This window comes from Pyrgilauda ruficollis, unplaced genomic scaffold (genome assembly GCF_017590135.1).
Source record: "Pyrgilauda ruficollis isolate IOZ18807 unplaced genomic scaffold, ASM1759013v1 scaffold93, whole genome shotgun sequence".
Taxonomy (NCBI): domain Eukaryota; kingdom Metazoa; phylum Chordata; class Aves; order Passeriformes; family Passeridae; genus Pyrgilauda; species Pyrgilauda ruficollis.
In genome coordinates, this window is record NW_024531377.1 from 3,247,699 (window position 1) to 3,259,898 (window position 12,200).

The 12,200-nt window shown below is 40.2% G+C and overlaps 1 protein-coding gene across 1 annotated transcript in view; it reads right to left on the reverse strand.

Annotated features, from left to right (window-relative positions):
* ALK (ALK receptor tyrosine kinase) overlaps positions 1-2,457 on the reverse strand; it is a 221,736-nt gene extending 219,279 nt beyond the window's left edge. Inside the window, exon 1 of the mRNA XM_041489383.1 lies at positions 2,374-2,457. Coding sequence (XP_041345317.1) covers positions 2,374-2,416 — 43 coding nt within the window. The 5' untranslated portion in view covers positions 2,417-2,457. The remainder of the gene's footprint in view (positions 1-2,373) is intronic.
* Positions 2,458-12,200: the final 9,743 nt, after the last annotated feature.

The window sequence follows — 12,200 nt, forward strand, 5'->3', positions numbered from 1 at the left end:
TGGAGATTTAAAGTCTCTTCCTGCCTCACACGTTGAATTCCCAGATAATTTTGACTTCACATGGGATTTTCTGAAAGGCAGGTGGATTTTGCATCTCTGAGATGACTGGTGATTAATCAATGCTTGGATTGAGACAAATGTAAAAAAATCTCTAGACAAAACAGTAAAAAAGTCCTGTGAATGCACCACTCAAGTATCTTCTTGTGCCAGTGATTATCTTTTGGGATTGCTGCCTGTGGTTTCAAAGATATCATCAGGCACTGTTCCTGCCAGAACTACCAGAGAGAATCTGTCAGAATTTTTAATTCTGAGCAAAAGAGAACTTAGTTTGGCAGAGGAAGAAGGACACCACGTATCAAGTTACTCACTCTTTCAATCAGAGATTTCTCCAATGGCAGAACATAGAGAAAGTGTAATTAAGACAACTAATATTGCCCCACTCCAGCAATGTCAGCCAGTTAATTAGATGTGGCTCGTCAGATGATTAGACAAAGTTTTGATAGAAGTTACTGAGCACTCTGTAATCAGTCATGCTGGGAGCAGTAAGGAAAGCTGACAGAAGAAGAAATCACTCTAGTAGTAAAAGGCTACTGGGTTTTATTTCTGCTTATGATTTATTGTGTGATTTTGGATTAATCACTAATCAGAAGGCTGGGTCCTGGGACAAGAGTACTCGCCTAGAGCATGGATGGTCTAACTTTGTCTTCTTCCTCACTCTGCTGAGTCCCTGCATGACCTCCACAGAGCCATGTAGACCCAGGGCTGGTAGGCAGCCACCGAAAGGTGCTGTCCACCCTGTCATGGGCAGAGCAGCTCTGAACAGAAATCCCTGGGAAGTTTACTAATATACATGACCATGGTTTATAAGCTGAAGGTATGCAGAGGAATAGAAGTTTTAAGAAGTATGCTCAGTTTTGGGCTATAACTATGGGCTCTGCTGCACATGCGTCATTCCTCTGTGGGCTGCAAATCTCAAGAGGCAGGAAGTGTCTGCACAGTGATGCTATGGGGTGTTCCAGCCTGAAATGTGTGCCTTCCAGGGATACTATGCTTTAATGAAATTTAATTCAATTCAATTAAAGGCTACTACACTTTAATTTAAATTTTTGTAACTGTTAAATTGAAAACCTAGAAAAAGCAAATTATTCCTGTCTCTCTTCAAGATTCTCCAGAAATTTCAAGGTGCATGTCCTAAATAACACCTACTGAGGAAGAAAACAGTTTATAGTTGTCCTGAGCAGATACTGTATTTTGTGTAACACCCCATCAAATTCCTGCCTCTCCTTCCAAAACAGATGGTTGGAATATGGTAGGATTTGGTCTTGTGCAATCAGCTAAAATCATCATAAATCATTTTTGCTGAGATGCAGTACATTTATCTCCATGTGATGCTGTCAGATGAAATCAGTGCTCTTAGCTTTTAAGAACAAAGCTTCCCTTAGAATAGTATTACTGAGAAACTGAAAGAGTTTAGGAAGAAGTAATAAAGGATAAATTAAAAATCATTCTTGCAACTTCGGAGAAAACCAAGTAAGGGAAAAAAAGATTGTACTACTGTTGCTTCCAAAATGAAATTGGTGTGTCCTCATCACTCAAGCAGATACAACAGCTAGGAGCAGATATTGTATGCCAGTGGAAAGAATATATATTGCACACATAAAAGGCTGCAACATAAATTTGAAGAAATATGGGGCTCCTTCATATAGGTAGGTCAAACTTTTCCCTCAAGCAGATAATTACAGGCTTGGGGTGAGTAAATCTTATTAGCCTCTCAGCACCTTATCTCCCTGCATAGAGACTGGTAGTAGATATATAGTAGATATATTCTAGTGCAGTCACTTTCTGGATTGCTCGTTAGATATTGCCTTGTGCAGCCCAGTCCTAACTACAGCCATCGTACTTCACAGTGGGATGGCCATGGATAGGTCATACCTGAGAACAGATGAAAACACATTCTCAGATTTTGGAAGGGATGGATGTTAGAAAAGGAGATGAGAAACAAAAAGTTCAGTGCGCAGCTCCTCTCTTTGTAATATTGGTGAATTTCAACACACCGCTCAAATATTGCAGTCTGGACCCTTGTTTTTGAGGGAGCAGGGCAGGCTGGGGCAGCCCAGGTCACCAGGCACCTCCATAGAGATGACAGTGACCTCAGGCTGGGCTGAAATGGGACTCCTGAGCCCTTGGGCAAGGTGGGAGAAGTCCCAGGGGCAGCTGGTAAGGGCCACTGAAGCTTACTAGTACCCTCAGATGCTACCAGTATGAATATTTTACCATGAAACATTTGACTTGTGTTGCTTTACTCCAGTTTTACACCAAAACCTTAGGAAGGGAGCTGCAGCCTCTTGAGGATAACATATTCATGCTACTCACTGTGTCGTCCTCTGTGGGAGAAGAAAGGGGATGTATCTCTCATGACCCAGGTCAAGTTCCAAGCAGAGTAGCCAGGAGGAAGAGAAGAACTCCTTGCTGTGTGATCCAAAGGGCTCGGACCTTTCATTAAAAAAAAAGGAAACCAAGAAAGAAAAGCCCATTAGGTATCATGTAGCTGTTTGCATGCTACACATCCAGTGCAAAGAACTTAAGCAGCTTTATTGACCATATGCAATAAGCACCAATATTCAACTACTTCTTGGTTCGTTCTTTTTTCCTGGTACATGCATGCAGAGAGACACAGGAGAGTTGTTGCTTTGCAGTGCAAAATCATCTAGAAAATTTATCAAGTGTCATCTCCCACTGATTCTAAGCTCTCTTTGACCTTTCTGTTCCCCAATTTGAGTGGTTTTGTTTTGTTTTTGTTTTAAAGTTCTGCTAGCACAAGGAGATCTTGTACATGGAACAGGCAAACATGTACCCAACTTGTGCTCAACAACCCAGTGCAGCTCAAAGATTCTTTTTGTGATCCAAATACTACAGGCAAGTTCTGTACAAACTCTGCAAGACCGTGATAACATCAAAGGTGTAAAGAGAAACAGTATCTGAAATAACACACAAGATCAATGAGCAAAGTGGAGTTCTGCAAGCTTTGAAAGTACAGATTTTCCCTGTGAATGTTTAAGTTTGGTTTTCTGAAGATATCAGGATCTTGGTCTCATTTTTTGAGACCCTCAGAAGAAAGGTAGGATTTAAATGTGTAGGAATACAGGCAGGAAAAACTTGTGTTTGGGAGATTTGTGTGATGGGAAAAAACCCCCCAAACCTCTGGGTTTCTGATTTCTCTACAGAAGCCATTAAAAAAGACATATTTAAGAGAATAATAGTAAACAAAGTAAATGGCTGAAGTCTTGGGGAAAACAGTGCTTTGATTTTGTAAAAAATTTTACTTCCCACTTCCACCAAAGAAAAACTAGAAAATTTCAGAGGGAGTTGTCAGAAGCTTAAATACCAGGTGTTAGTTGTGCCCTATCTTGTTCTCAGTGCAATCTCATTTTTAGCACACTCTTGTAACCAAGTAACTATAGCGCAACCAAGAGAAAAATAACTACTTTTATGTAAGAGCTGTAACTCTTACTCCTTGCTTAGAGCAATAATCTTCAAGCTAAAAATGAACTTCACACTGTATTGTAAGACATTGTTGAGCGGCAATAAAAGAATATCCCTAATGGCTCAATTAAACCTGGTTTCTATGCTAAGTTAAAGTGCCATAACTAAACACCCCCTATTGTTGTCTAGAATGGGGCTACACAGAAGATCAGGCCAGAGATTTGTGAAGGGAGGCAGCAAACCTGATGCCCTGCCTGCAGCTGCCATTGATGAAGTGATAGGGAACCATGGAATAATCTTTATATTGACTTTTCCTCCCTAACATCAAGACACATCTTCCAGTAGCCCCTGATAAAGCTGGTTGTGGAAAATAACGTCAGGTTTTATTACAACAGTTATAATAGCTGCTAAAAGCAGAATTTTTTCTCCCTACAAATGTGCTTCACTTTGATGCTAGTATAAAATAATAAAGAAAAGAAGCATATTAATAAAAAATGAGCTCCTGAAATAAGCTGATTTTCAAAGCCATGTGTATTTTGCCTCATGTGAGATGTCTGAACAATATCAATATCCTCATTATATAACATCTGTACCCAGTGACTCTCCAAAAGAGGGAATAATTTAATATGCTGATCCCAGATCAGAGTTCCTCCCCAGACAAGAACTCCGGGGCTCCTTTACCCCAAACACACCCAAATGCATGCAGACATCAGTCATTTAGTGCTACCAGAGAGCCAAGACCTTGTGCTACAATCCTTTGAAAACTTCACAAAAACCTTAAAAAACTGATCTGCTTTCCACCTCTGCTCCCATGGCAAGATAATCTGAGAGAAAGTCACTGAGGTGCATTTCTCTCCCTATTGCTTCAGTCACAGAACTTGAAATTAAATCTCTTCAACTACCCTGGCCAGCCTTGCCTGGGAATCACTGCCACAGGATCAGCACCACAGCAATCAGCTGCAGAGCTCCAAATTCCCTGGCACTTCTCACATTCCAAAAAATGCCTCGCCTCTCCATATTGCATTCTTCAGAATTCCTGCCTACCTTCAGCCTCTGCTAAGTGGAAATGTTCCCTCTAGAACCAATAAATGCAGTGAACTGAGATAAAAAATAAGATTGAACATCTGAGCAGAGAAGACGAGGCAGTCCAGGCACCTGAACCTTCCCAGCAGCAAGAGGTCAATAAGAGATAATACAAAAAATTGAAAGTTTTTCCTCTATTTTTAAAGAATATAATGGATTCAGTCCAATTCATATTAACCTTAGAACTACTTTATCCCATATTCTTTGGGGTTAATTTTGGAACTTCATCTCAAATGATTTGTTTGGGCCATTGGTCTGAACTTGAAGACAAGAAGATTGTATCAGAAGTTATGAATCTTTCCCAATTAAGTTATATTCCACGAAAGATGCTGGGTAAAAGGTTTTTGTATAGCCAAGAGGCCACTCTTCACAGTGAGGAATGATTTGATTTAAGCATCAGCTTTAGGCTAGGAAAAGGAGAGACCTTTCCTCTTCCACCTTCAGGGTGTTTTACATCAAGAAAGATAATAATGGGAGACCATTTCAGCTAAATAAATGCTTTTTGTGCAGCAAGGGTGATACAAACATAGACCACAGTCTAGTCCTTTTACAAAATAAAGGGGTTTTTTTCCTCTCCAAAATAATTCAATTTAAGCCAAAAGTCACTGAGAAAATGTGTCTCCTTGTTTTTAGATATGCTAACCTCCAATTCCAGTTGTTTGTATCAGGGTACTCTGTCACTTGTCAAAAGTAACCCTAACCTTTAAAAAAAAAATTAATGGATTGGCAGCTGGAAGCTGACAGCTCCATTTTTAGTAGCCAGACGTATGGCAAGGTACAAGAGAGGTTTCTTTTATATTCCTGCCTGAATACATATCCAGGACCAAATCCTGGCCCTAGGTGCTCCATCACAGCAAGAAACATGCACCTGCAGAGAACATTTGACATTTCTGTTTTTTAAACTTGTGCAATGCTATCTCCTTAGGGGATGTAAAATCCAGTCAGTTCACCAGGAGTTTTGGGGGAAAAAAAATAGAAAATTATTTATGTGTGCTGAAGTCAAGCCTTAAGGCTACAAATTAATTAAATAAAATATTTATGTATTATTTTAATGAAAAATACCTCTTTAATAGAGCAACCCTTGATGTTCACATAGAAGTGGAACAATAAGAAAAGCTTTCTACGTGAGTAATTTTTAAACAAACAGGATTTCCTCCTTTTTTTGTCTTCTCTGGAAGAAGGGATATCCCCAGCAATTAACATATGTAATTTTCTAGACATTCATGTAGTGTAGAAATGTAAATGAATTTTTACCAAAACACTTGAGCTTTCTTTAACCAAAATTGCTCTGCCACATAACCAAATATTGCTTATTGCTCCCTTTGGATATTGATTGATTACTCATCTCTCTTACTGTGCTGAGCTGTATTATTTGCAGTTTCTCAGTGGTAAATCTGAGGTGACAGACCAGCATGTACCTGTCTTCTAAATTTCAGAGTTGCAACAGATGTGTAAGGTAATAACTGAGATCAACATGTACTTTCAGCTACATCAACATCTAAAAAAAAATCTCAAAATCCCTCATGTTTGTTTGTGTGGAAATCAAAAGTCAACATTAGTAGTATTTTTGGCTCTAATTTATAACAGCCATCAATAGAGTAGTTCCTAGTAATTATTACAGTAACGTGTTTAGAAACAGCCACCATTATGATCTGGACTTCCCAATCTCTGGGAAAGCCTGACATTTCAGAAAAGGTTATTCCAGTTCTAAGAAAAAGGTAGTGATTTTCCACAAAAAGGATATTACCACATTAAAATCTGGATTTTCCAGTCTCTGGGAAAGCCTGACATTTCAGAAAAGGTTATTCCAGTTCTAAGTAAAAGGTAGCAATTTTCCACAGAAAGGATAATATGCAGTTATCTTTCCATTATTAAGAAAAAGAAGGACTAAACTACTCAGAACCAAGGCAACTTCATTTGATTAAAACAAAAAATCTTACACAGAACTGAGAGCCCCAGGTAAGAAAACCTCTGCAGACTTCTCCTGTGAGCCAGAGGCAGGCCTAAGGCATCCTTGGGAAGAGGCAGATCCAGCACTGCAGGATCCTGAAGCCAAACACCTTGATCTTGCAAAAGAGCTCTCAGGACCCTGCCTTTAGTAAGACTGGGCTGGCTGTGACCAGCAGGATGTTTGGGCTTGCCTCTGTTCTGCTGCAAGTGTAAACTCCAGAGACCTTGATAAAGGATTGCTGAGCTCCTAGCTCCACAAAAGTTCTTGTTTTCTTTTTTTTTTTTTTTTTTTTTTTGGAGGGTATCCTTCAATCCCTGACTAGGAAAGATCTCCTGAGAATTCCCTCTCAAATTCACAACTGATCCTCACAATCACAGTAACAGTACTCACACCACTTAGAAGTTTTCATTTTTCCCCTCTTCCCATCTACAAACATACTCAGTCACCCGTGAAAGTGCAAAAAACACATTATATTGAGGTGACCAAGCAACACCAAACCAAACAAACAGCCCAAGTAAATGCTTTGTGAATAATCCATACACTCAACCATGCTCATACAAATCACTGTCTAAATGAAATTTAGCAGTAAAATTCAAATTCTGTTTATGGTCCTGATGGAGAACAAGGCAGAGGGCAGGATCTTTGCATGCAGTTTCTTGCTCTGAGTAGCTGCTGAGCTTTTTTTACATTAATAGGTGGATGTACTCCAGGGTTTTTTTTCACTAACCTTTTCTACAGTATGAAAATGTTCACTGACAGTCTGTCAAGTTTGTCTTTTTCAGCTGGAAAATATATTTAATAATGCATTATGTTACAATGATTTTATGTCATATTGAAAGCCTGATGAGTGGAAATAAACTATAGCGTGTGCGTCACAAAAACTGTGCTGGATTGCTACAGAGAGGGAATTTGCATTTAGTGGGCTGTAGCAGACCTGTGGATCGTGAATTCAATCTGCACGAGGCACAGGAGTGATCAACAATGCTGACTGGCAGGTGCTTGATGAGTAAATTTGGGAATAGCTCACACTTCCTGTACATAAAACATGTGTCTCTAACAACACTGTATTAATCCAACCACTGGGTCATCCTTCTGACGCTGACTTTTTTTCCCTTTGTAAGCTTTATTTAACATTTTCTTTTAAACCCTTTATGTTAGCCATGTACTTTCCCCCATCTCCTTCTCAACTGGAATATTAACTTTTTATTGAAAAAACCCAAATGCAACATAACTGATTAATCAGCAAGTAGGTACTTCACAGCTCCATTCTTTTTCTACCGACAAGGCAATTCCTCTGCCAAACATGACCCATAAACATTTATTGATGCAAGGAGAGAATGCGCTAAGTCTGGGAGATGTGGCCTGATCAGTGGAACCCTTGGATCTGGAGGGAGAGGAACACGAAACACCCAAACTGCAATTTGATCAAGACATTGCGATAGGGAAATATTAACTAGGTATAATGTGTGCTGCTCATTACAGGAGAAGAAATAATCCACATTTTCCATACAAAGAGTATTAAAATTAACCAATTAAGATGACCAAGCTTATAATAACTAATACAGTTTTAAAATGTACTGCCATCTAGAGCATACTACTGCATCTCAGGTGCTCTGCAGCTGCCAAAGACCTGCCCAGTAAGACTCCACAAAACAGCCGTGATTCACTGATAAAGAGCTCAGGGCCTCAATTGCAGACTGGGCTAGGAATGGTTTAAAGTTGTTGCTCATCTCTGTGCACAGAAGAAACCTTTAAAAAATCCAACTGCAGGCTGAGTTTTGCTGTAATAATCTTTTAGAGCACAATTAAGCACCTTTGTGGGCAACACAGAGAAAACAAAGGATTGCGTGTTAGTAATTGAACTGCTCTTAACTCTGGTTCAGAGCCTCAAAAGCTGAGGCTGCTGGCAGGACAGCATCAAGGGATGCATTTCTCTGGCCTGCCTAGTCTGCAGCTTAGCTAAACTGGGGAGGAAAGCCCTGCAGCAGCAAAGCTCCATGTGCAAACACATCTTCTGAATTTTGGATGCTTGTTCTTTCTATCAGCTTTTAGACATTTCAGGACCACTGCTGGAAAAGGAGTACTGGGGTTGTGATTTTGTAGGGCTGTGGTATTTCAACACAGGGCAATACTTGCCTTGTCTTTGAACTCATAACAAATGTGTCTGAATTACTGACCAGATATGCAGTGAAAACCAAAAGGGATCATGTTTAGCTGTTTCCTGCAGCACAGACAGACCTCCAGACACTGCAAACAGTAGAAAAATGCCAGGTAGAAATCTCCAGAATTGGTAACCTCAGGCACGCCAAAGTACTTCAGGTTACAGATATCTGAACTTTTTCTGTACATGTGGAAATAAAGTGACCCTTCCACTGGTATTTGTGTGCTGCAGCTTAGAAAAACTTCCAGAAAAACAACTGAGAGACAGAATTAATGTCTGGTATGTGTGTCAACATCAGAGAGTTCCTCCATTCATGGTCATTGAGAGTCTGCTGTACTGGCCCCCTCCTTTAAGTGTTCTTCATCCAAAGGATTTTTGAGCAGTTGCTCATCAGTTATGAGTATGTGTGTGTGTGTATATATATATATATGCACATACACACACACACACACCCCAGACCATAGCAAAATGATCAGTATGCTGGTATATCTGCCATACCAGTATGATTCTCATCTTCCAGACCTGGGGTCCTGATCCCACATATTGCCAGTGCTCATCTCTGTGCATGTCCTGTCTTACCCCTCTGCACTCTGTACTTTCCCCTGCTCTGTACCCAGCTAACGTAACCTCTAGAACCACAGTGGCCAGACTTTCAAGCAAAAGAAATTGTTGTTTTGACAGTGTTTTAATAATTCATTACACACACTGACTTCAAACCATTTAGTGCCTTCACCTTGGGTTTCTGCATAGGTACACAGACACCCAGCTGGAGTCTCATCAGATCCACACACTTCCTATGTAATTTTAAATAGTGGGATTAAAGAAGTAGAAAGAAACAAACCCAGAAACAGCCCCCTGCTCTTTATATACGTAAAGCCTTTTCTTGTGCTACGTTGACTGCATTCTAAATCAGAATACACACACAAACTCGCACCACTAAACAGTTATGGCTTTAACACAACAAGATATTTAGATATTCAGTGGCCCACACCCCCTGCAAATTTTAACACAAGCTCATATTTTTTCTCAACATCTGCATTTTAAATCTGTTTCTCATGCTTTAAGATGTGGCACTCAGTGCTCAATTATTGTCATCTCTGTACTTCTTGTCAGTGGACAAAAACCCATGCAAAAATTCCTCCAACATTTAAATGCTGCAAAAACGAGTATTTGAAGGTTTTGCAGACCTGAATCGTTGGTCTGCAGGAAGGCTTTCACCCTCAGAGCCGGCAGCCTGCATCACCTTTTAAAGACTTCTTTGATCAGGATGAAAAGGGTAGTAATTCACTTCTCCTCCCACACTTTCATGCCATGTCAGTACCTCTGGCTCTGGAGACACTCATAACAAAGTTTAGGGAACATTTATTTTTCCTTTCATAGACAGCATCTAAATGCCTCCACTCTCTGTCAAAGCCATCCACAGTCACACATGACCTGAGCATTTACAACCCTCTCTTTGACTGCAGTGCAGCACTGAGCATGAATAGCAGGGAGTGAGGAAACAGTTCAGTTTCACACACCTATTCATATCAAAGGAAAACCAAACTTTTATTCACTGCAGTTTAAAGGTCCAAGTTCAGCCTGAGTAAATTTGGAAAGTGTCTTTACTTTGGTCCACCTAATTTGTCTGGATTTGCCTGGGAACCCTCATTCCCTGTAGCCCATAATACTGCTACAGATACCTCTTTCTTTGTGGGGGAAAAAAAAAGAAAAGCATTTTGAAGATGTGCACAATTCTTCTTCCTCAGAGAGTGTGGGACTATGTACAGAACAGTCTCTGGCATAAACCCACCTCCTTAGGTGCAAGTTAGTTGTGTTTTCCTCCCTGGAACTATTCAGTAATGGCAGAAGCAAATGGCAGCCAGTAAATACTGGTTATTTGGAAGAAAGCAACAGCAGTGGCATAAGTCAGCCTCATTTTTCCTTGTTATTATCATTATTACTATTATTGCTTCCATGAAAAGAGGGGAATTCTATGCTTTCTGCACAAGTACATGTGCAAGTTGATGTTGGCAAAAGGCTCAATAATGGCTCTTCATATAGAAACACAAATCCAGGGGCTTTTTTTTTAAATCAGATATCCCCACCCCTTCACATTTAAAATAGGCCACAAGCAAACGATGTTAAATACAGCAACTTCAGTTAGAAACTGGAGATTTCCTGTACTATAGAGGCAGAAATCATGAAGTGATATTTCCCACAGACACTTTGCCTCAGCTGTATCATGAAAACAGATGGAATATCTACGGAGAGGTCACTACAGCTGCAGAAGCCTTGTCCACTTTTAATCCATGGAATACTTCTGAAATCTTTGAATCCAAAGATGGCATTTTAAGAGCAGAAAATTTTAAATTATACCTACCATAGCAAAACGTAAAATGAATGCTCAGAGGAATCAGAGGAAACCCTAGATGTGTACAAGAGACACAAACTGTGAAGAAGTGACAGTTAAGAATTTCCTGCCATTTGCATGGCCAAACCCATTTATTTGCTGCATTAGGCACTTCTGTTAAGCTATAGTGTTGCAGAGTTGCTACAAAAGTGCAGGGTGTTTTGGTACCAGAGAAAATACAAGACATTTGTTATTGGTAGGCAAGCTGCATTATTTCTAGAAATAGAAAAAGGGTGTGATGACTATTTCAATCTAAAACACAGCTGTCTTGGCAGGAACAATAAAAACTAGTTCATATTCCCTTTACTGGGAAGGATGCCAGTGTGCTTATATTGTCTGTTTTCACTGCAGCATTTAATTTTGCTTAAGGTAAAGAACAGCATCTCTGACTACAACTGTGGGGTATTTAGATGTGAAAGTACTGCTCAAGGAAGTTCTGTAAGTGCTGCCAAAATGAAGGCCATAAAGCATCTGAGTGAGGCATCAGAAACTCCTGTCTTCACTCACAGAGACATCTCTAAATTGACTATGAGTAAAGATTGTAAAAGGGAAATTGCTTGTCATTCTGTTTTTCAGGTGCTGAATTAAAATAAGAAGCAATATCTCTGAAGATGCCCTGAGTTCTGTAGGATGTTTTTGGTTCCTTGGCACAATTTTGTTCAGTGTAGCTGCTTTCCAAAGATCTTAACTGACCCTCAGCATTCCCTAAGGAGAGGTGAGTGATGTAAAGCAGCTGGTGCCACCAGCCACCTTTATCCCCTGCTGGATGGCTCCAGAGCAGATCAGTTATGTGCACTTACAAAAGAAGGAGCTCCAGCTCAAGGTACCCTCCCTGTGTCTGGGGCAGGATGGCCAAGATTGTCTCTGCTGATGCCAATTATGCTGCTGTGAATTTCTACTCAGGCTTGTGTTTGGCCTCTGGTATAAAGACAACTGTTCAAGTACACAACAAAACACAGTCTAAGGTGAGTAGGAAGAGGCAGGTTACCATCATCTGCCTGTCACACAGAGGAGGAGCTTTCTGGTATCTCTCTTACATATTCCTACATGCTGCTACAGCCTTCCTTTTGGGGAAAAACTGATGAGGTGGGCTGGGCTGAAAAGCTGACCCATCAGCAACTGTAAAAAAA